This window comes from Mugil cephalus, chromosome 7, assembly GCF_022458985.1.
Source record: "Mugil cephalus isolate CIBA_MC_2020 chromosome 7, CIBA_Mcephalus_1.1, whole genome shotgun sequence".
Classification (NCBI taxonomy): Eukaryota; Metazoa; Chordata; class Actinopteri; order Mugiliformes; family Mugilidae; genus Mugil; species Mugil cephalus.
In genome coordinates, this window is record NC_061776.1 from 17,794,094 (window position 1) to 17,816,128 (window position 22,035).

General features: G+C 45.1%; 4 protein-coding genes across 7 annotated transcripts; 3 read left to right on the plus strand and 1 right to left on the minus strand.

Moving 5' to 3' along the window:
- Window positions 1–279: 279 nt before the first annotated feature.
- Window positions 280–6,325, plus strand: prss56 (serine protease 56). Its single transcript, XM_047590068.1, has 14 exons — window positions 280–636; window positions 1,858–2,016; window positions 2,105–2,359; window positions 2,467–2,656; window positions 2,778–2,886; window positions 3,016–3,172; window positions 3,303–3,445; window positions 3,537–3,696; window positions 3,833–4,021; window positions 4,114–4,305; window positions 4,436–4,638; window positions 4,813–5,386; window positions 5,489–5,595; window positions 5,677–6,325. Exons 1-14 carry the CDS (start codon window positions 534–536, stop codon window positions 5,848–5,850), a joined length of 2,715 nt encoding a protein of 904 aa, XP_047446024.1. The 5' UTR covers window positions 280–533; the 3' UTR covers window positions 5,851–6,325.
- Window positions 6,326–7,447: 1,122 nt separating this feature from the next.
- chrng (cholinergic receptor, nicotinic, gamma) lies at window positions 7,448–13,259 on the plus strand. The gene is made up of 12 exons (XM_047589744.1): window positions 7,448–7,675; window positions 8,449–8,585; window positions 8,668–8,712; window positions 8,793–8,917; window positions 9,454–9,609; window positions 11,196–11,293; window positions 11,385–11,585; window positions 11,686–11,800; window positions 11,886–12,000; window positions 12,086–12,314; window positions 12,397–12,530; window positions 12,653–13,259. Exons 1-12 carry the CDS (start codon window positions 7,612–7,614, stop codon window positions 12,854–12,856), a joined length of 1,623 nt encoding a protein of 540 aa, XP_047445700.1. The 5' UTR covers window positions 7,448–7,611; the 3' UTR covers window positions 12,857–13,259.
- Window positions 13,260–13,481: 222 nt separating this feature from the next.
- LOC125010329 (phospholipid scramblase family member 5) lies at window positions 13,482–17,268 on the plus strand. Of its 2 annotated transcripts, none has more exons than XM_047588869.1 (8): window positions 13,482–13,680; window positions 14,402–14,744; window positions 14,826–14,903; window positions 14,987–15,179; window positions 16,147–16,258; window positions 16,341–16,440; window positions 16,802–16,860; window positions 17,135–17,268. In XM_047588869.1, exons 1-8 carry the CDS (start codon window positions 13,657–13,659, stop codon window positions 17,159–17,161), a joined length of 936 nt encoding a protein of 311 aa, XP_047444825.1. In that variant the 5' UTR covers window positions 13,482–13,656; the 3' UTR covers window positions 17,162–17,268. The 2 variants fall into 2 exon arrangements, with proteins under 2 accessions (XP_047444825.1, XP_047444826.1); XM_047588870.1 differs by lacking the exon at window positions 13,482–13,680 and adding an exon at window positions 13,891–13,977.
- A 92-nt stretch (window positions 17,269–17,360) lies between these two features.
- Window positions 17,361–21,811, minus strand: eif4e2 (eukaryotic translation initiation factor 4E family member 2). 3 transcript variants are annotated; one of them, XM_047588871.1, is made up of 8 exons: window positions 21,653–21,811; window positions 20,647–20,758; window positions 20,426–20,560; window positions 20,180–20,284; window positions 19,952–20,104; window positions 19,712–19,848; window positions 18,576–18,652; window positions 17,361–18,479 (listed from the first exon to the last, which is right to left on the minus strand). In XM_047588871.1, the coding sequence occupies exons 1-7, from the start codon at window positions 21,670–21,672 to the stop codon at window positions 18,604–18,606; spliced, it is 711 nt and encodes a 236-aa protein (XP_047444827.1). In that variant the 5' UTR covers window positions 21,673–21,811; the 3' UTR covers window positions 17,361–18,479; window positions 18,576–18,603. The 3 variants fall into 3 exon arrangements, with proteins under 3 accessions (XP_047444827.1, XP_047444828.1, XP_047444829.1); XM_047588872.1 differs by having other exon boundaries at window positions 19,708–19,848; XM_047588873.1 differs by lacking the exon at window positions 21,653–21,811 and having other exon boundaries at window positions 20,643–20,758.
- Between the last annotated feature and the right edge of the window lie 224 nt (window positions 21,812–22,035).

The window sequence follows — 22,035 nt, forward strand, 5'->3', positions numbered from 1 at the left end:
GCCGCCCAGCCAATCGCTCTGCTCCCCCCTCCTCCTATCTGTATCTCTCGCTCTCTCTCCCTCCCTCTGTCTCCTTTCATAGAACCAAACCTCTTTGTAATGTCCAGCCTTGGCAAGTTGCGCCCGATTTGCTGTCACAGTCTTAATGAATTCATCTGTTTGTGTATTGGCCATGGGAGCATTTCTCCCTCCTCCCTCCCTCTCCCTTTCCTCTCCTCTTCCCCCTCCTTCTTACTGCTGTTCCCCTGGGGACTCTATATATACCAGGGACCACTCCAGGCACCTATTGTTCCTCTAAGTAAACTTACAGACAGATGCCCTGCACTGTCCCGCAGTGTGGGAGAGAGCCCAGAGAGTCAGGAGGAGGGAGACGGTTAGTGTTTGCATCGAGCTGCCAGACAACACAGACCTGGACACACCGCACTGCACCGGCCTCGTCTCCAGCGGCCCCCGCGTCCTCTCCGGCCGTCACGCGTGTCCCCAGCCTGTCTGCTTGCTGTCACCGTGGAGTGGAGGTCTGATGCTCTGACACCATGCTGCTGCTGATGTCGCTGCTGCTGCTTACGGGGCTGGACTGCTTGCTGGGAGCCCCGGCAGGTAGAGAGGTCTACAGGATGCCACAGAGTGCACTGAAAGGTACATGCTCCAGACTTAACAGTAGTTATTCACCACAACAGAGAAGGGGCTACAACAGAACCTGCCACTCCCTCATTCAAAATATTTGGTGGTAGTTTTCAAACTTTCTCACTAATTCTAATTCTGCAAACGAGCGCTGATCATGAGGTGATGCTTTTAGGGTAAATACCCCCCGTTGCTGCTAATCTGCTCCAAAGATACCCAGTTAATATTAAATTTCATGTCATATATATGTATATATGATGCTGTTTCATAGTTTGCGCATGTCTGAAGTTTTTCTGTCCTTCATTTAAGTTGGATGACTGCGTATATTCCTGCAGAAATGTATAGTGTGTTATGGAACAAGTGTCCAAACATGAAGTAGTAATATAGCAACACACAAATAAGACCAAAAATCCACATTAAGATCAATTCATTTCACTAGTTTGAGAATAGGAAGTTTGCCAGTGGTCATTTACTGCAGCAGAGCACCGTGTTGAGAGACCTCTGGCCCTATCTGGTTGAAGTGCCGAGTACAGCGGAAGCCTTCATGCGGGCGGCTGGTGATGGCAGTGTGTTTGGTGTGTTTTAGAACAAGAGACTGTGGGTCCCAGCTGCCCCGGGGCTGCCAGCCCGTGTGCCCTTAGGGCCTGTCCCTGCCCACCGGGCTCTGCCCGCTCAGCCCTGGCCTTCTAATTAAGTCTTCAATCAGCATTGTTGTTGTTAGTGGCCTATCCTGTGATGTGTTGCGGCACAGAGGGGGGCGGCAGGGTCGGCGGCCCGATTGAAGTGTGTCTGTAGAAGCCTCACCAGCGCGCTGAGCGTGAGCAGGCTTCCCTAAAACGCTGCCAATGAGCTCAAAGAGCAGCATGAGAAAAAGGGGGCTACTCACACACACACACCGGAAAGCTGCACCGGTCCATGGTAACGGTCACACATAGTGTTCCCACAGCAAATGACATCCATGAAATGACCTACACGACCTTCCTTTAATCTTTTAGGCAAAAGTTTAAAAGTTTAGTAGTTTTGTCAGAAGATCTTTCTTTCTAAGAAAGGTATTGCTTTAACAGTCCAACCCAGCAATTAACGGATGAGGCAGATACCAAAAACTATTTGTGGAGATTTCCTAACTTTGGACGTGAAGTATCTACTAAGCACTGACAAACTATATGTATTATATTATTCTCTATTTCTGTGTGCTCCTTCAAATATTTAAAGCTTTCGTCACGTCTTCTCCTGCAGCTCTGTCTGACCGTGGCACTGTTGTTTTGGAAGCAGCCATGACGAGTGCGCTGTCCGCTCTTGAACGTGCCTCATCTGATAGAAGTCGGGCTGAAGCCGGCTGCCGGGGTTGTGTTCCCTGTCTGTTTCAGAACTGTGGACAGCTGTCGGGCTCCTGCTGTAAGTAAAATACTACCCTGCAGCACCACTCGATGCCCATGCCCTTCGCAGCCTTGTCCGTGACAGGTGTCCCCTTCTTGTCCGACAGCGTCTCCATCCAGTGCCTTATCAGAGCCCAGCTGCGACGCCATCAGCAAGGCCCAGAAGCTTCAGGACGAAGCAGAGCGGAGCTGGGCTCTGAGTCAAGCCTGCGCGTACTACCAGCATCGCTGTCCACCTGGTGAACAGGATAACGAGAGCTGCATCAGGATCATGGGTGAGAGCTGCAGCGCCCGTGTCCTCCAGTGCAGCCTGCTCAACACGATGCAAAACCTGGAACCTGCCATGCAGACACGTGCACAGGGTGAGGAGATACATGTTTTCACTTACTGCTATGGATGTTATACATTTATCTACAAAAAGCCATCCTTGCTGCATGTCCTGACCGTCCATGTCTCTCTGTCTCAGCAGCAGTGTGTGGCCAGAGATCATCCACTGTGCAAAACATCACGCAGCCTCGCTCCAGGATCGTGGGCGGCTCCCCCGCTCCTCCAGGTAGCTGGCCCTGGCTCGTCAACCTGCAGCTAGATGGAGCCCTGATGTGTGGAGGGGTGCTAGTGGACAGCTCCTGGGTGGTCACAGCCGCACATTGTTTTGCTGGGTAAGTGAACACATTATTCAGAAAGACCCTCTTTGACTTTTTCATTATTATTGTTATTATTATTGTTATTTTCCCTCCCTCATTTCGCTCTCTGTTTTTCTTATTGCTCTGACCTCTACAGAAGTCACAGTGAGAGCTCCTGGACAGCTGTAGTGGGCGAGTTTGACATCACCAAGACTGACCCTGATGAGCAGATTCTCAAAGTGAACCGTATCATTCCACATCCTAAGGTAAATATTTAAGCCTGGTGAATAAAACGCAGTTTAATTATTATCATTTAAACCCTAACAGCCCTCAGACAATGATATAACCTGATTAATCAGCTGAAACATCAAGTTTGTATTGTTCTCTTCCTGCAGTTCAACCCAAAGACTTTTAACAACGACATAGCCCTGGTAGAGCTGACGTCCCCAGCAGTCCTGTCTGAGCATGTCACCCCGGTGTGCCTCCCTTCCAGCGTGGACCCCCCCACTGGTAGCCCTTGTCTAGTGGCAGGTTGGGGGTCCCTCTATGAGGGTGAGTCACAGCTGTTAATGGATTTTTGTTTTTTCCTTATCCTGCAGTCATTATAAGCAAGTATTTCTTTCTACATGATGAACCTATTAATACTCAGCCTGAGTATTCCTGTGTGTATTCGTCCCTACAGATGGTCCATCTGCCGATGTGGTGATGGAGGCCAAAGTGCCCCTGTTGCCTCAAAGCACCTGTAAGAGCACGCTTGGCAAAGAACTGGTCACCAACACGATGCTGTGTGCTGGTTATCTCTCCGGAGGCATAGACTCCTGTCAGGTGGGAAGAACAGTTTCAGTATTTTTGGTTCAATTATTTCTGCAAACAGACCAGCGTTTCTAATCTTTGGGGATTTTTCTGTCACCCACAGGGAGATTCTGGAGGCCCTCTGATCTACCAGGACCGGATCTCAGGTCGATTCCAGCTCTATGGCATCACCTCCTGGGGAGACGGCTGTGGGGAGAAAGGAAAGCCTGGAGTTTACACGCGCGTGTCTGCGTTCTCTGACTGGATTCAGGCCGAGATACAGAGTGAGTTTCAAAGCGAGAATGAAACTACTCACCACTTTCTTTGTCACAAAGTCTTTTGAAAATCATTACGTGGGACTTGTAAAACTGCTGAATCATCTCTGACTTCACCCTCTCGCTCTCTGCTTCTCCTTTGAAGAGTCATTTGGGAGCCGGGAGCCAACATGTCCAGAGCTCCTCAAGACAACTGAAATGACAGAAGGGGAGCAGCGGTCAGAGTTCAGCTCTCTGTGTCGCTTCTATACCCTGACCTGTCCTCCTGGTCAGGCTGCCAGCGCATGCAGCCAAATGGCAGAGGACAAATGCCTCACCCGCTTCAAGAAATGTCGTAAGTGCTCTTATAGATGTGGAATAAAAACTGAATGTATTGTTTGTTTGCTGTTGAGTTTTCTGATCTTTTGCTCTCCCTCTGTCGTCCAGAGTTACGCTCATTCCTGCAGACACTGTTGGACTTGCTCCAGAGGGCCGAGGACTACATCAGGGACAAAGTGGACTTGACTTTCTTCACCCAGACTCTGCCTCAGCTCGTGGAGCACGTCTACAACACGGCGTTCACACACATTAGAGAGAGGAGGGACCTGGGCCTGAGCCATGGCCTCACACAGATTGAAGGTACAGGACTACGAAAAAATGTGTAGATAATTTCATACAGTACAGAACAACCTGCATACGTGGTTTGAAATAATGCTGAAGTGCTTTGTTTTGCTGGTCACCGTTATATCAAGTGCTTTATTACTTGCAGAACAGCTAGGTGGAGCTGTGGTGCCAGTGGAGCACGACACTTCTCCGGCTCCTCCGGCCTTATTCAGAGATGTGGGACCCTCCGTAGACGACTGGGAGAAATACTTGAGAAACATGGCTGGTGATTCGGACAAACAAGACTCTGACACATCCACTGATGTCTCCTCCGCACAAAGAAGACAGGAGGACAGCATTTTCTCACAGGTAGATTGATTTATGGTCTCAAATGATCTCACATCACGCCAAGTGATTCTCTTCAAAGTTTTACATGATGCTAAAAATGTGTCGTTTTCTTTTTGTTTTTGTCCACATTCAACACTTGAGATGAACATCAGTCTAATCTTAATACCCATGTTTTTGTTTGCACGTCATCTCCAGATGCAGGACTCTTCAGTACAACAGCTGGAGGTCGAATATCGATCTGTCATCTCAGCTCTGCGCTCCAAACTGGACTCGAGAGCTGCTCCTCCTCTCCTGCACCTGGACCCGGTCTACCTCCAGTGGGAGTCTGGCAGCAATCAGCCTCTTCTTACTTCTTTTTCCACCGAAGCACCGGTTCGCACCGACCTGTTCTCATCTTTCCAGGAATCACAAGAGCCTTGGTCACTTCTGACAGCCCTGATGAATGAAATTCAGAAACTGAGAACACATGACGGGGTTGGAGGTGAAAACCCATCACAAAGCGAAGCCTCATCCAGCAGAGACGCTCCTCCTGATGTGAAATGGAGCACCACGTCAGAGGATTTTACATTTGTTGAGAACGGAGACGTAACAGAAAAACCTTCAGAGTCACTGCTTCCGGTGCAGTCGACAACTGTGGTCCAGCCGGTCGCCGAGAGCCCTCACACAGAGGCTGGAGACCCCAGACTGACTGCTGACAAACCTTTAAGTCTTCACAGAAAATACAGGAGCCTTCTCCGTAAGAGGCAGACACCTGGTGCCAGTGGAAAAAGTACGTTCCACGTCCTGTTCTGATGAAACTTACAACTTAAGTGCTCCATGTCTCCATGTGGATGGTATGTCTCAAATTAAATATTTTTGTGTTTCCTTGTAGTTTGTCCTGGAGTGACAGAGTCTTCGCAGCGTGTCAGCCAAATCAGAGACTCCTACAGCTGGGTCTTAAACCTCCCAAGCAAGAATCTACGCATGAACTTCCAAGAGGTAAATAATTACAAATGAAGGCAATTAAATCTCCCAGCAACTATCAAGAGCTGCCTCTAAATTCGTCTCCTTTCTCCTCAGGTGTTAGTTGATCTGAACTCCAAGAACGACCGAGGTCTTTACCAGGCTCGGATCAGAGCTGTAGTGGGAGGACGACCCGTGACCTTCTACAGTCTTGTTGGCCTGGAGAACGAGTCATTTTACCGCAGTGTGCCAAGGATCATCGCTCTGGCGCTGGAGACTCTCAAGTCTTGACGTGCGAGAATGCAATGCACACAGGGACTCACATGGCAGAAGATGGCGCGGAGCCTCCTCAAGTGAGGTGACATGGAACTGAAAACTAAAGACAGACGCGAACACTGTAAAGCGAAAGCTCACTCAAACTTCAGTTGTCTACTGTGAAAAACTTTTTTTTTTTTTTGCCCCCCAACTGAGAGGCTGACTCTAAAAACATGAATGTATCGATCGACCAGCAGTCACACACCAAGTGGTGGTTGGAGATGCAGCCTTGCCTAACTTATGAATCTGTACAAAATGATAAGTTATTCATGTTGTCTTTTGCAAAGGTTGAGCCTCTTGTGAAGCACAGACTGTATATATTATTCATGTCATCTCCTTTTCTTACAATATTTATTTGTATAGAGAAAAAATCTTTGTATTTTTGTAAAAAAAAAGAAAAAAAAAGAAAAAAAAATTCTATATATAAAATAAACTTGTTATTACCGCTCTGGCATGTTCTGTTGAGCATCTTTTAAGGTGAGACATTCAAATTAGCTGACAGTAATGCTGCTAATCCTCCAGCATTTTGCAGCTGCAGCGCTCTGACGAAGACGGCTTTGAAGCGGATGACAACCCCCCCACCGCACCCCCTCTATTGTGACCCCACACTGACCTCAGCGCCCGCGCCCCCTTAAAGCTTTACATCAACGCAACAGCTGCTGTGCCGAGGTGACCATTACCTCCCTGTTTTCTCTCATTTCCAGGACGGACTTGTAACCGGACCCAGAACTACACTGACCTTTAGAGCCTCTTAGTGTCTGTCATCGGCCAGAGCAGAGCAACATTTGCTTGAACACACCCATTCACCTTCTCCAAGGCTCAGCCGCCGCCAGAAAGTAGAGACGAATAAACCAGCAACTTCACGTTTTTTTTTTTTTTTCATTATTTTCTCAAGACCTAAAAGGGGATTACACAGGACTACGAGTGTTAACAGCTGAGTAAACACACTCGTACTTCTGTTGCGACACATCAGCCGGCCTTGCTTGACGCTGTTTGTGTCTGGGAAGTGTTTCCTATCGTGGCAGGAACAAGTATTTTTGTTACTCGTACACAAAGAAATGACAAGTCGCAAGTGTCCTGGCAACTTGTACAGAGTCCGGTCAGTCATCACAGGGGGGGGTGTTGCTGTAAATGGATGAGTCTTGCCACCTGTGCTGGTGTCCACTGTTAAAAAAAAAAAAGAGAAAAAAAAAAGGAAAGAAAGAAATCTGCCTTTGAGACGCACACAGCAACAACATGTATGTCTAATCCTTTTTTAACTAACACCTGATGGAAATGCTGTTAACTAGCTTTTTATAGACCAGTGCTAAGTTTGCCCCACATCAGCTTTATTACATAGTTCGTGTGGACTCACTAAATGACAATGGCCAGGTGCAGTGAGCGGAATTACAATACAGTGTGTGTAACACTGGAGGGCAGCCATGTACAATGCCCAAACTGTGTGCATGCCATGTTCCCAGTGTGAGTGACAGCTGGCTATGCCGTACTGGAAATACACTTTTGGATTTAACCCTAACAATCATCAGCTCCCCCAGCGACCCCCACACCACAGGCCTCCACCCTCCCGTTAAGCCGAGCCCTGACTTCTGCTGGGAAACACACACACACAGTCACACATAGTCACACATAGGCAGAGCGCCAGCAGCCTCGTCTAGTAGCGTCTTTGTGCATCAGATTAGTGATCACGGCTTCCTCTCAGACAGCGCTGCACAAACGCACACGCACGCACGCACACTGATGGATTCTGGACCTCGGCGCTCCCTGACACTCTTTGTGAGGGTGCTCATGATTTCAGCCACAGGTAGGGACCCCGGTACGAGGAGCAACGTGTATTTAAATCTCTATGGCATAGACAGGCCACTGCTAGAAAAAAAAATATTGTGTTTATTTTACAGAGCATGTGTCTTTGGCAGGTTCAGTAAGGGAAGAGTAAAACGACAAAGATCTACTTGTGTTTTAAAAACACAACAGGGACCTGAACTTCATCATGCCTCATTATTTGGCAGGACATGTACAGCATACATAGCCGCATATCACTGACTGACAGACTTAATTTGTTGTGCTCATACTGTATGTCATAAATAAGTCTGTTGCTCTTGGTAACAAGGCAGAAGTGAGTTTGTGTTTGTTTATCTGTGCTATTAATACCATCGAGTGTTGATATCCATCGGTTGTTAATAACGGATTAGAAACTCTCCAATCAAGCACTAACATAAATCTACAAATCACAGGCAGGTAATGTGCTCACTTCCTTGCTCTAATTAGTTTATAGGGTTGTCTCGCTTTTCATTTGTTCTAATTGTGTTTTTTTTTTTAAATGTCTTTAAAGAAAGTTCCTTCATCCACGCCCGTTCTGACATGTTAAGAAACAAAGAAACTCTCTACCAGAAATTGAACTGTAATTTTTATTTGAAAATGGCCACCGTGCATGTCTCCTTCAATGTATAAGTCAAAAGATGCATATAAAAAGCAAAGAGTCTCTAGTTTAGTCCCAGTGCAGAGTAAACTATAAAATTCATGTGCCAATTTACTTCACTTTCCGTCCGTGCTGTGTTTTCTGTGCTTCCTCTGCAGCATCGGCCGTTAACCTTGAGGGAGAACTTTTCAAGGATTTGATGAAGGGCTACAACAAGAACGTTCGGCCCATGGAGAAGAGTGGAGACATCACTGAGGTCACCATCAAGATGACGCTCACCAACCTCATCTCTCTGGTGAGAGAAGCTTGGTGCGGTGTATCTGTCGGGGGCCGCAGCCCCTTGAGCTAACGCTGTTTTCCAAACTGTCTCTCCTCAGAATGAAAAGGAGGAGGCCCTGACGACCAGCGTCTGGATAGAGCTGGTAAACCTACACACACACCTCAGCTTCTGTCTTTGTAGCGGCAGATGTTATTTGACAGATAAAAGTATTTCTGTATGTAGAAATGGTGCGACTACAGGCTCAGGTGGGACCAGCCGCCCAGGTCGGCTCTGTACGGGAACATCACCTCTGAGCTTCGCATCCCTTCTAAAAGCATCTGGCTGCCTGACGTCATACTGGAGAACAAGTGAGTGGAAGACGCTTAAAGAAATAATAATGGAAATAAGAAGTTGTCTCTGTTCCCTTTTGTCTTCAATATTAAGTAGAAATGTTTAATAGCCTTCTTTTGAAAACTCAAACAAGCGGAGCATTGCATTACCATTTGCTGAGCAAACGTTTTGTTTTCTGTAATCCACATCACACCAGTCAACAAGACAAATGTGGGGAATAATTCTTGTAATCACCAAAATCTAAAGTTAAATCTTACAGTGTGTTTTCTAAAACCTCTCAGTGTTAGCCAAAGACTTACTTCCACAAATGGAAGAAAGTAGCTGGTTTATTATTAACTGAATATAAATCACATTCACTGCTGTTTGAAGAGATATTTATCATGACACAATTTTAAAACCCTTCCTTGATTATTTAAAAAGAGCATAACAGCTGCATTTAGACGATATTAAACTACCACAGGGGCTGGCAGCAGACTGAATATATGTTTTTGTTTGTGTGTTTTTGCAAGGAAACCTTTATCAGTCTCCTTTTCTTCTTTCCTCTTCTCTGCAGTGTGGATGGACAGTTTGAGGTGGCACTTTACTGCAATGCGCTGGTGTCTCCTGACGGCTGTGTGTACTGGCTGCCTCCCGCCATCTACCGGAGCGCCTGCGCCATCACTGTCAACTACTTTCCCTTTGACTGGCAGAACTGCACCATGGTTTTCCGGTACGTTTCCACGAGATCTGTTGGGAGTTGATGAGCTGTCAGTGAACAAGTAGAAGTCTCTAAACAACATGAACACCTGATATTGTTCATTCATCTTCAAAAGATTCTTTGGTTTAGTCAAATTATTTGTAATCATCGAGATGAAATGGATTTGGGCTAAATCTCTTCTCTTTTAAGCCCTGAGTTTAGGGAGTTTAAAGCAACACTATGCAATGTTTGCTGAGCAGTGCCCCCTGTGGCCTGATGTGGTAACTACAAGACTCTGTAATATTTAATTCTGCTGATCTTTGCCTTCGAAGCAGTGAGGAGTACTCAACTGTTTAAATTACATCAAGGCTTAAACTTACATACATACATCAAGCTATATAGTTTCTTGCACACAAAACCATTTTGATCATTTTTGTATTACCAGGGAGTTATGTTGCATTCATACTAGTGGTGATTGGAAAACATGTAATTAGGACATGAAGCATCAAACTGACACCAAACTATGTAATGGACGTGATGCTCTATATATCAGAGTCAGCCTGGCTTCAACTTTGTTTGGTGATCGATGGATGTGGTGAAGCACTTTCAACCAATCATGTGTCTTTGTTGCTAACATTTAAGTTAAGATTTAAAACACTTTAACAGCAACTCTGGGGCCAGTCACGCTGACCATGTTGTAGCTTATGATGTGAACACAGAATTAGAATTAATTAATTAGCTGTGATGGTGACAGTCAGAGAAATAACACTGAGCTTCTGAATCACTCTTCAGGAAACCTAATGGTGACATATTAGTGTCGGTGATAAATACCAGTAATTTTACAGGCAAAACTCATTCACGTATACAGTGTTGGCTTTCTGTGTACTATTCACCCTTTAGTAACTTTAGAATAGACCTATCTAAGGCGTACCCCGGCTCTCGCCCAGTGACAGCAGAGACAGGCTCCAGCCCCCCCACAGTCCTCCAGAGGACAAGCGGTTCTAGAAAGGCGAAGCCAACAGAACAGAAGCCAACCTGTGAAGTTATAATACCAGTTATAGCAGATGTAATGAGCACTTTGAAACGAGAGGTTTAGCTAGCAGATAGCTGGAACTGTCTGGGTCATTATCAAAAACTAGGGGGTCAACTTTTTTGCTAAGACGACCAAACAACAAGGAAGACATAGTGAGCCAGTTAAGATTACTTACAAGTTGAACAGTGAGAAGCTTTGTCTTAGGACTTAAGATTAAAAGGTACAACAGGATTTATTTTTGCCCTCTTTGCCAATTGAAGACATTTTTAGAAAATTACGTAAAACAGAATTTCTGTAACATTGCATCGAACTGTTAAATGATTGGATAAAATGAGAGAAAATCTGACACACTTTGGTTGATGCTTCTAAGGACGCTAGGACTGTACTGGGGATATCTGGACTCATGGCCATTAGCCAACATGTTTATATGGCAGGTTGCTTTGTGTTTAAATAAAATTCACAGTGTCCAAACCAAGAACAGTGCCTCCTCCATTCATGGTCCCTTTACACCCTGCTGTCTTGTAAAAGGGAATAGATGGCCATGTTTGCTGTGGTGACAGACCACATGTCTTCTCCTTGTGTTCAGCTCCCAGACCTACAGCGCCAATGAGATCGAGCTGGTTCTCAAAGAGGAGGATAACCACACACTGGAGTGGGTGGATATTGACCCGGAGGCTTTTACAGGTACGCCAATGTCAGAGAGAGAGATTTTGAATAATTGAACAAATAGATATTCTAGGATGAAAACAGAATATAAAAAAAATGGTGTTTCCAGAGAACGGAGAGTGGGTGATAAAACACAGACCAGCCAAGAAGGTGATCAACACTCAGTACAGTAAAGACGAGCTGGGGTACCAGGAGGTTGTCTTCTTCCTCATCATCCAGAGAAAGCCCCTCTTCTACATCATCAACATCATCGCTCCCTGTGTGCTCTTCTCCTCACTCGGCTTGTTGGTCTACTACTTACCTGCCAAAGGTTCTTAACTCCACTTTATTTCCCTTAAAAGTGTCGTCTTTTGTTGTCATTACATCTGGTAAATGAACCCATGACATCACAACTCCCACTTTATTTGCAGCCGGTGGCCAGAAGTGCACCATGTCTATTGCCACGCTTCTGGGCCAGACTGTCTTCCTCTTCCTTATTGCGAAGAAAGTCCCAGAGACTTCAAAGGCTGTTCCTCTTATTGGAAAGTAAGTTTCTCCTGTTGGAAAGCAGGTTTCTGTTTAGAAGTTCACTCCTCATCCCAAGCTGAGATTTATGAACATTTGATTGTAGGTATCTGATGTTTGTGATGTCCGTGACCACCATGGTAGTGATGAACTGCGTGATAGTTCTCAACGTGTCCCTGAGAACACCAAACACTCACATAATGACGGACAAAGTCCGAAAGGTGAGACCGGGTCATCATTGTTTGAGGATTTTGATCAGAAGTCTACTTGCTCTCAGATGCCCGTCTAACTCTGCCTCACCCTCAGATCCTCCTAAACATCCTGCCTCGGCTGCTGAGGATGCAGATGCAACCGTGGACACCAGACGCATCAGAAACTCCGTCTACAGGCAAGAAGGCCGTGTATCGACGCCGCAGCTCCGTGACTGTCATCACCAAGGCAGAAGAATATGCTACGGACATGGCTCGATCTGAGCTCATGTTTGCCAGACTCAAAGAGAGAAACGGTTTGATGAAGTCAGTCTTAGAGAAGCTACGTAAGTATTTGATTTTTTTTTTTTCTTGTGTGTGTTCAAATGTGTAGGAAAGTGCGTAACCAGTGAATTATTTTGCACAAAGGTGTCGGTCTGGAGGGAGGCACAGCTGAGCAGCTCAGCACCAGCCTAGCGAAGGCCTCTCCGGAGCTGAAGCAGTGCGTCGCCTCCTGCAAACACATAGCAGAGACCGCACGTCAGCAGAACAACTTCCAGAATGTAAGATCTTCTCTTTAAATGTGTTTCATCTGACGCTACTAGTTCAAAATATGTCTGTATGGGGGTAAATTTAGCTGCATATAATGCAACCAAATGCCATAATCTATCTTATCTGACCTCAGGAGAATGAGGAATGGTTCCTGGTTGCCCGGGTGATCGACAGGGCCTGCTTCATTGTCATGGCGCTGGTGTTTTTCATCGGCACCATTGCCATCTTCCTGATGGGCCATTTCAACCAGCCGCCCTCCTCGCCTTTCCATGGGGATCCGAAGAAGTACCTCCCTCCATTAAACAATGTTACTGATATCGCAGACATTCTGGTGTGAACCAGGAAGAAAATCGCTGGATATCACCCAAAAATGGAAATCTGACAGTGTCTGACTGAGACACAGAGATTTAAGAAGATGCAGCTGCATGTGCAGTATTTTCAGCATTGTGTCAGTTGGGGGTCTGTGGACTGTCACAGAACTTCATCTACATGTCACTCTTGTTAATGACGACTGCTGTACAGTTGTGTGGATGCATGCTTGTATCAGCTGTAACAGACAACGATGTTTTGCTGTATAAGAATAAGGAGTTGTATTTGCTGGCTGCTTCACTCGCTGCTGATGTTTATATAAAGTTCATGTCCATCGTGAGCCATGGTGTTGATCACACATGTAAGTACTGTACAACCAAATGTTCCAACTCAGTTTTTTTTTTTTTTTTATCAATAAAAAGTATAAGGGAAAACTTCTCAACTTCTCAAACATCCTGCGTTAGTTTTGAGGCTCACAGAAAGCAGAGGCACTCCCAGTCCGCAGCCGAAACATGAATGCACTGCACAGCCCCCCACCTCTGGAAGCAGGATCTCAATTACATGGCTGAGTGGTGCCTTTCTAGCCCAACAAAAGGCAGATCCGGCCGGTTGGGATGGAAACGGAGTCTGGGTGACACAGAGCTGGCGGACAAGAGCTGGAGTGAGTTGTCCAGAAACATTCAGCAAAGCCAAACATTGCTACGTGAACAGTAACACACACACACACACAGGTGGGAAGGAGGCCGGGGCTTCACCCCTCCTGATCACGACAAGTCAAGATCAGGAGGGGCATCTTCCCTCTCACTGTTAGATGACCAGAGTCTGTAGATGCCTGGAGGTTGGACACTGATGGTGAGCAAGAGACTTTTAATGCTTCATTGAGAGATGTTTTCTGTTTATCTTTTATTTATCTGGCAGGAGATGCAGCCGGATTTTAGCCAGTTGTTTTTGTCATCACCTATTAGCATTTGATACTATTAGCAGAGTGTGATGTGAATAAAGAAGAGGCCGGCTGCTATGGTGAGGATGATGTTTATATTGCTACCAGGGGACTGTCTTTATCCTGCTGTAGAAAACACAGGGTAGAGGGAAGAAGGCTTTTCCTTTTAACTTTTAACTAAAACATCAGGAGTCCGCTCAAATTTTAAGGTAAGGCTTCTTATCATTATATATAAAAAAAGTTCTTATAAGAGTTTTTAATAGAAATACTAACAGGGAATGGAGAAATTAATTAGCAAATTATACCTAAAATATATTTTTCTGTCTATGAATTTACACAACTACAGATAAAGCAGAGATGGGAATCAGAAATGAACAAGGTTACATCACAGGACCGGGCTACAAATTCAAAGAAATGGAGGGAATTTTTTAGTGGAAAATAATATGGCCTATAGCCCACTGTGCACAGAAAAATGAGATCACAGTGAGTAAAAATGTGACAGATACCAAAATCGGCCAAAAATGGCTTGGGATTCAGAGGGTTAAGCAGTCCACTTCTTTTCACAGGGTAAGCTGCTTTTTTTGTTACTCACTGTGTGTGTAAAAATGAACATTCATGTTTGGATATTTTCAGTTTAACACCATGTCGGCGGTCACCACTCAGCCTCTTTCATTTGGTCAACTTGAACGAGAGAAGCACATCCAGATGATCTTCAGAGCTTTCCAGAGCCGCGGCGGCCCTCCTTCTTTTGAGTGTCGCACTCACCCACCTGGACCCAAATCCCACCAAGGACCTCCTGACTGGGAACCTGAAGAGCAGCTGTCAGATCTGGCTCCTGAGGGGAGGATGGAGAACGACTGTCAGCGGCCAACGGGCACGGAGGAACAGAAACTTGGAGCTGCAGCGGGGTCGGACTTTATGTCTGCGCTGGAAACAGTGAGTCGGATCCGAGTCACTGGCAGGCCAGAGCTGCAGGGTGAGTAGGAGGGATTACTTTTGTCTTTTATGTGTAAAACTGCCACTTGCATTACAAAGCTGTGTCTGCTTCTGGGTGCAGGTCCACAGTGTGTTTCCAGGAGGATTTACAGCATCGCCACAGGAGGCAGCAGGTCACAGCTGTTTGTGGCCGTAGAAGGTACGCGTGTCTTGACTGACAATATTGACCTCGTGCACAATAACCATGTTTCTCAGCATTTGTTGACCTCTCGTTTCTGCCAGAGAGCTCTTGTTTGTGCCTCCAGTGCTGCGGTCCAGCTCGGGCCTGTTCCTTGCAGGGCTATGACTGTCAGGGGCGTCAGGTCTTTTATTTTGAAAGGCCCCTCAGGGTGGACGCCTGCTGTCTCGGCTGCTGCCTGATGGAGATGAGAGCCTACACGGCCCAAAAACATCTCATTGGTACCATATGTCAGAGGTAGGACAATTTGATCATTGTTCTGGTGTTACTGTCTTGGTGCAAACTTCAAACGTTTTACTATTAAAGAGGCATTTGAGGTTTTTGAGGCATCTGTCTATGTGGTTTTTGTTTGTGCTTTTCTCAGTGGTTATTTCACTATGGAATTTTTTTGTTCATGTTGAGTATTTTGTTGAAGTGGCCGTGCTTCTTTCAGTCTCATAAAAAAACAGGAATAAAAGATACCTAAATTTAGTCAAGAATATTTATGTTGCAGAAATTTTAATACTTCACGATCTTGGGCTGAACAACTTGTCATTTGAGCCTTTTTTTTCCATGTCACTCCCAGCCTCTGTCCGACCACATTAGATTCCCAGGCCTATCTGTAAATAGCATTGTGGGCCTTTACTGTTCCACTGAGCCCGGGTGTAGTCTAAACCTGGGAGAGCTAATGCACAAAACAGCTGTTTGCACAGAGACGCACCAGCCGAGTTGCGTGGGGCTAGGAGGGAAGGAATGCGGCATCCTTCTTAATGGGAATGTTGGCTAATGGGAGGCACGTCGACACCCCATCTCCAGCAGTCACACCGTATTTATTTGTTCTTCTTCATCTGGCCTAAATCTGACTCCTGCATTAAATAGTGTGGCCCTGTGTGTCAAATTTAGCATTATCCCGGAGCAACACGCTCGATGAAGTTGTTTCCAATTAGCACTGACCTGGCAGAGGTTTCAGTGACCAGAGATCGACATGGTATAAATATTCTCTCAGTTTTCCTAGAATAAAGCGTGCCCCAATTTGAACTCCTCTGACACTGAGCAAACAATGATTTTGGTGCTGCAGAATCATGACAGCTGAAAATGTGGTCAACCAACCATCAAGACCGGACTGTGCCACCGTGTGAAGTCCCAGCCAGCGTATCTGGCAGGTTTCTTATTGCGTGATTATGTAAGGAAACGTGTAAAGCTTCTGTGTGTCGGCCGGTTTCAGGTGGAGCATGTTCACCCCTCTCCTGGAAGTGTGCGACTCAGAAGGGTCGTCCAAACACAGAATCCAGGGCTCATGCTGTCCGTGCCGCTGCTTATCCAACCAGCAGTTCCAGGTTTATTTATATAACCCGCAGCACATGTACAACTGTACATTCATTGACCATCATTTTCACACGGCTTTGCGTCACACAACAGATTGTCTCCAACATTGGCGAGAAAGTAGGCACAATATGGAAGAAATGGCCCGGATTCAACGATGAACGCAACATGGATCACGAGTATTTTGGGTTGGAGGGTGAGTTCTGCCTCAAAATGTTCTACTGCACTGATTGGATCTCAACAGGAACTTGGCTTCTTAACATTTATAGCTTTTGCTAAACAGTATGCCTTAGCCTTGCTAGCATCAAACGTGTCTCTTTTGCAGCAGAAACTTTGACTCGTTATTGCAACATATGGACATATAGAGCAACAACATGAACGGCTGCTCCAGTAATTAGCCTACTGCTGAGCAGAAATGTCTGCTGCTCCCACTTGGGAACCGCCGTTATGATGTAATTTCTAGCAATGCCTCCATTTAGCATACATGCAGGACTCCATAGCCTCCTTTCCGATTTGAAATCCGTAACCGTGCCATTTTCATGTGTTTCCATCTCTAGTGCCACCGAGTATGGATTCACACAACAAAATCCTGCTTCTTGCTGCCACTTTCTTACTGGTAAGTGCACGATTTTCTCTTGATAAATGCTGTGGTTTCAAATAATATTTTGTGATGAAAACAGTAGTGGTACAGAAACGCTACATCTAAATGCTATTACTCAGGCACAGAAAAATGCTTCCTGTCAAATATTGGATAAACAAGTTCTAGTGGGATTCGTTGGAACTAATTCATTTTAACTGAATTACATAATGCATTATCTCATATTTAGATAATCTGCAGAAAAAAATTGCCAATCTCCACATCCTTACGCGCTCTAATTATTTCTCTGCAGAATCACATGTTCTTTGAGATGAGCTGATTGGTGAAATGGATCCGTCATTACTAACATGTTAATGGACTACATCTACCCTACACCATATAAACCCTGGCTCCTGTCTCTTTAAATGGTGTAAATAAATAAATAAATAAATAAAAGTTAATAAAGCAGTTTTGGTTTCTTAAACTCACCATCTTCTATTCAGTCATTCATGTATGAAAGAAAGTGACTCAGACCCAGCTTTAGCAGCAGATGCATATTTAACATTTATTGCTATAATCCAGCAGGTGTACATCCAACAGTGTTTCCTCACTTCAGACACACACACACACACCTGCACCCATCATCATACCACCAAATATGGGCAGCATCACAGTCCTCCAACAAACCACAGGCGCTTTGCTCGCACAGATCCGGAAAAAACAAACCGACACCTTCCTCGTGATAAAAACTGTAACGCACCCCGATCCTCGGCCCAGTTTCGTTTCTTTTACTACAAAATGGAAAAGGAGTGAAGGTCAGTGTTTTCAGGACTCCTATACACCTCTGATGAGAACGATAAAGCATAGCCCTTCCCTTGGATTCGTTAAAGGCGGGATCAGGACAGAAAGGGAAACCTGGTTCGGGTCGGGCTCGAGGCCAGGCACAGTGATTTAGGCAGCGTGGCAGTTCATCCTAAGGATGCCAATTACACAACCTTCTGCCCAACACAAGATGATCCTCCTTGTCCTTTGGGATTCAACTTCCATGTCAAAAGATGGAACATTGTTGCCGATTCACTTAAGTGATCTCTGAAGTGGACATTATTTACAATTATATCGTACACAATAATAGAATCCCTTCTAGTTCCAAGTGATCAGAGGAACTGTAGTTAAAATACAGCACTGTAATAAAATAACATCTACCTGCAACCCTGTTTGAGTCCCAATAAAACAAATTAACACTTAATGTCAACAGCGAGTGTCATATCTAGTTTTATAACATATTGGTTTTGTTGTTTTATCAAGTACACTTTGTCATCAACTAATGACCAGATCAGCAGACGCCAGTCACACAGCCTCCCTTTGGCGGCAAGTTAACAGATGTTACAACTTGCATAAAAGAAAAAAAAAACAAAAAGAAGTTTAAAAAAAGTGAAGGCTTTTCTCTTCTCCGGTTGATTAAAAATATCTCTTTCTTCAGCTTCTTTCAGTGTTCGGTTGAAAGACTTTTCTGTTTCATTTCCAATTTGAAGCAACGAAGGAATAGTCTTCTGGTCTCTGTCCCAGGACTTTGGCTGTCTTCATAATACACAGTGGCAATCCACGCAGAAGTATCCTTCCCTGGACTCGTCACCCCCTCCAACATGTCACATCTACACCTACACAGCAGAGACACCGTTAGAATGTGAGATATGACGTCACAGGAAAAAAAACAAACTACAGCACTCTGCTCCCATTTAACCACTGCATCTTACTCTTTTCGGAGTATCTCTGTGCGAGGGGCTAACGTCCTCCACTAGCATTCACCAGACCATGGAAGTCTTCCCATGCTCTGCAAACAGAGGAGGATGCAGAACATCATCATTCATAATAAAAACAAACCATTCAGAAATTCGTGGCTTTTTAATGGATTAGCTGCATTCATTTAATGCAAAACAAACACATGGTTTAAAAGGGAGCTGCCATGTGGAGATTATACGTCCTATGGTTCAAAGAAAACTAACATTAGAGATGGGAATTAATAAAATAAAATAAAAAATTACTGATGCCATTACAAACTTGTTCTTTGTCAGTTTTGTGATTGATCCTTAATCAGTTCTTTCTGTGCACTTCACAGTGTAAAATCACCATCTAAATTGATGAAAATTAGGTAATAATTCCATTTTAATTTTGTTTCTCAGTCGAAGGAAAGCCTGCCTACGTGGTGCTAACCTTATTATAACACAGGAAATTCACTCTGGGTTGTGACGTGTGCTACACAGTGCAGCAAAAACACATGGCATTCCTGAAATTAAAGCTCATGTTGTATAGGATAGAATAGGATGTTTCCAATTACTGCTGGTGTTTCCACCCTTACTTTAAATGAACATTTTTCAGATATTACAAATAGCACAGATGCAGTCTTTTGCAAGTTTGGTTTCCATAAGCACAGATTAATTAGTTCAAGTGTCATTGTTCTGTGCAACTGTTGGAAAAACACGCTAACGTCGTCTCAGCCTCGCCCATGTGTAATGGGAACATAGAAACCAACATTTTGTCCGTAAATAGGTGTGTATGTTGTGACATAAGCATTTAATTAGATAATTGTGACTGGCAAAACAGGTAATGGTAGAAAAAGTTAGTAACACTCCAAATGAGTTATTGGTTAAATTATTGGTTAAAACATAATAAGGTGACATCTTTTTTAGTACAATCAAAGGGCCAAGAGCCAAATTGATTAACAAATCAGATTAGTCAATCAACTGAAATAATGTAAAACTGTGGTCTTTAACGTTAAAACATCACAGTCGTCACCCAGGAAAAGACGTTTGCGGAAAATGCACATTCAGGTAAATGTTAAAGAGAGAGAGAAGTTGGAGAGAAAAATAATAAAACGCTTAGACATACATACTTAATGCTGTCTGTGTGTGTCTTGTACTCCATGATGGTGTTGGGAGGCAGGTTGAGGACTCTGCGCAGGGTGTCTCGGATGCGGGACGTGGTTGACTGGTCACTAGCGGTCTTATTCCAGATGGAGATAATGTCCTCCTGAGAGAAACAAAGCACGAAGAGAAGAAACCGACTGTGAGTATGATGAGATGAGACCGGGCGGCTGGTGTCTATAGGCGTATATGTCTGTTACTGGGTTTACCTGGAAGCGTACCGACACCACAGCCCCGCAGATCTCCTCTCCCACCATGAACTGCTCCCCCAGCATGGCCAGGATCAGGTTCTCCCAGCATCGAGACGCCAGGCCTTTCCTCAGACGGATGATCCACTTCCCACCCATCTTATTGGCATCGTCCTAAACACATGCACGTTTTCAGAACAGGCCTTCCATTACAGATACACCACCAGGAAAAATACTAAATATACCCACCTCCCACATGGGTTTAATGCCTTCTTTGAAGAGGTGGAAGTCACTGTGACCGGTCAAGTCGCTAGGTCGGATCATGTGACTATAGAAACGCCAGAACTGCTCCACCTTGGACGGATCAAGAAATGTTTAAATTGACAACTGTGTGAGAATGAGTCAGCAAAGCTTGCGTCTGGCAAAGGTGATAAACAAACAGCGTCCCCTCCCAGCCTATGCCCTATAAAGAGGTCACAACGAGGAGCCACAGACCGAGGCGAAGCTGCCAATCTGTTTGATGTTCTGCTCGTAGCTCTGAGTGCTGGCCGGCCTCCCCGGGGTGCGCCTCGAGTACCAGAAGGTGTAGTTGTACTGAAGCGGGTGCTCTCCTGCCCCTGGAACCACCATCTATCGAGAACAGCAAAACCAACTTTAGTCATGCGTTTAACACAGGAGCAACGAATGCACGTGCGTCGGCGAATTCAACGACTCACTTTTTTCTTGGCGGTGCTCTGTTCTTTGTCCTCGTCTTCAGTCTTTTCCTTCTCACCGTCTTTCGGTGAGCCTTGGTCCTGGTCGTGATCTCCACTGTCGTCATCTTTTAGTCTGGGTTGTGTGGAAGCACGAGAACCAGAACAAAATCACATCTCTTAGTTGGAAATAAACAGCGCTTACAGCGTGTTAGGCTTGACAGTGAAGTAACTTAAGGAGAGTTCACATTTTATTTTAGAAAGGTTTTAAATGAACTTTACTGTCACTTTGGAAGTTGTACTTTGTAACACTGCTGTTAAATATATTGTACTACAAGAATAAGTGGTTATAGTATTTAGTGTACAGTTGTTTAAATAAAATACTAATACTACTAATAATGATAATAATGCACATGCTGGGAATGAGGTGTACCCTTGAGGCAGGGAGTATTTACAGCAGGGCTGGTGTGTTGCATTAGTTAGAGGTCGAGAAACCTGATAAACTGGGAATTATGTGTACTTTTCCACTGTGTCCTGCAAAGATGTTGACTCATTATAATAACTATGAATACGGCTCCACTAAAACTAACCTGGACGTCATTTAGCAAGTGCCAGGCATGTCGTATATCTGCTCATGCCCTTAGCCCACGTGTGTCTAGTCTGAGCCGAGCCTGAACGCACCTTCCCCCGCCTCTCAACAACTACCACACCGAGGATCCGGGGCCTGCCAGCCTTCCGCCAGGCTAAGCTACGGCTAACAACACATCACCTTCACCCTTTACAAACAGCCATTTCTCACCGCTGTTGCACGTACTCGTCTTAAATGCACCCGTGTGCGTGGACCTCGCTCTCATGTGGGTTTAGAAGCGCACACGGAGCATGCGGGACCATGCAATAAAGCTGACACACCTCTCTTTTTTTTTTTCCTTTTTCTACACGCAACGCAGATTTCATTAACGTTGTGAATTTGCAGACGCGACAGGGAGCCCAACATCGGGTAGATATTCCGCAGAAACTTTTATTTACTCACGCGTCAAATTTGTTGTTCATTATTTTCTAGGTGGGAGCCTTTCGGAGTCCGACCACAGCCTCCTGAATTCCGCAGGAACGGCGACGCGCACAGCATAGGCACGTGGACGCGCATGCCGTGTGTTGATGGTGGTGGAGGAGGAGGTGGTGATCGTGGGAAGGTCAGGGGTGAGACACGGATTTCCTCCCGTGTTCATTTACACTCACTGGTTAAATGCACACGTATATATATCAAGCGAGCACCACATTAAAACAAGAGACACGTCATCTCCATATTGTGTCTGAGAACATTTTATTCATCACATCTTGTTCCAAACTTCCAAACATAATAAATACACTCCAACTCTGATCAGTCAATTTGAGCTTTTTAAAAAGTACGTTCAG

What these genes read in the sequence shown, in the direction of transcription:
- prss56 (XM_047590068.1), top strand. Translation starts at nt 534, where the DNA reads ATGCTGCTGCTGATGTCGCTGCTGCTGCTTACGGGGCTGGACTGCTTG. An exon ending in GCCGCACATTGTTTTGCTGG is followed by an intron (nt 2,657 to 2,777) that starts GTAAGTGAACAC and finishes TGACCTCTACAG; the next exon opens with AAGTCACAGTGAGAGCTCCT. An exon ending in TGGCCTCACACAGATTGAAG is followed by an intron (nt 4,306 to 4,435) that starts GTACAGGACTAC and finishes TATTACTTGCAG; the next exon opens with AACAGCTAGGTGGAGCTGTG.
- chrng (XM_047589744.1), top strand. Translation starts at nt 7,612, where the DNA reads ATGGATTCTGGACCTCGGCGCTCCCTGACACTCTTTGTGAGGGTGCTC. An exon ending in CCAGCGTCTGGATAGAGCTG is followed by an intron (nt 8,713 to 8,792) that starts GTAAACCTACAC and finishes TTCTGTATGTAG; the next exon opens with AAATGGTGCGACTACAGGCT. An exon ending in GACGTCATACTGGAGAACAA is followed by an intron (nt 8,918 to 9,453) that starts GTGAGTGGAAGA and finishes TCTTCTCTGCAG; the next exon opens with TGTGGATGGACAGTTTGAGG.
- LOC125010329 (XM_047588869.1), top strand. Translation starts at nt 13,657, where the DNA reads ATGCCTGGAGGTTGGACACTGATG. An exon ending in ATTGGTACCATATGTCAGAG is followed by an intron (nt 15,180 to 16,146) that starts GTAGGACAATTT and finishes GGCCGGTTTCAG; the next exon opens with GTGGAGCATGTTCACCCCTC. An exon ending in TTGCTGCCACTTTCTTACTG is followed by an intron (nt 16,861 to 17,134) that starts GTAAGTGCACGA and finishes ATTTCTCTGCAG; the next exon opens with AATCACATGTTCTTTGAGAT.
- eif4e2 (XM_047588871.1), bottom strand. Translation starts at nt 21,672, where the DNA reads ATGAACAACAAATTTGACGC. An exon ending in AGATTGGCAGCTTCGCCTCG is followed by an intron (nt 20,285 to 20,425) that starts GTCTGTGGCTCC and finishes GATCCGTCCAAG; the next exon opens with GTGGAGCAGTTCTGGCGTTT. An exon ending in ACACACACAGACAGCATTAA is followed by an intron (nt 18,653 to 19,711) that starts GTATGTATGTCT and finishes CTCTGTTTGCAG; the next exon opens with AGCATGGGAAGACTTCCATG.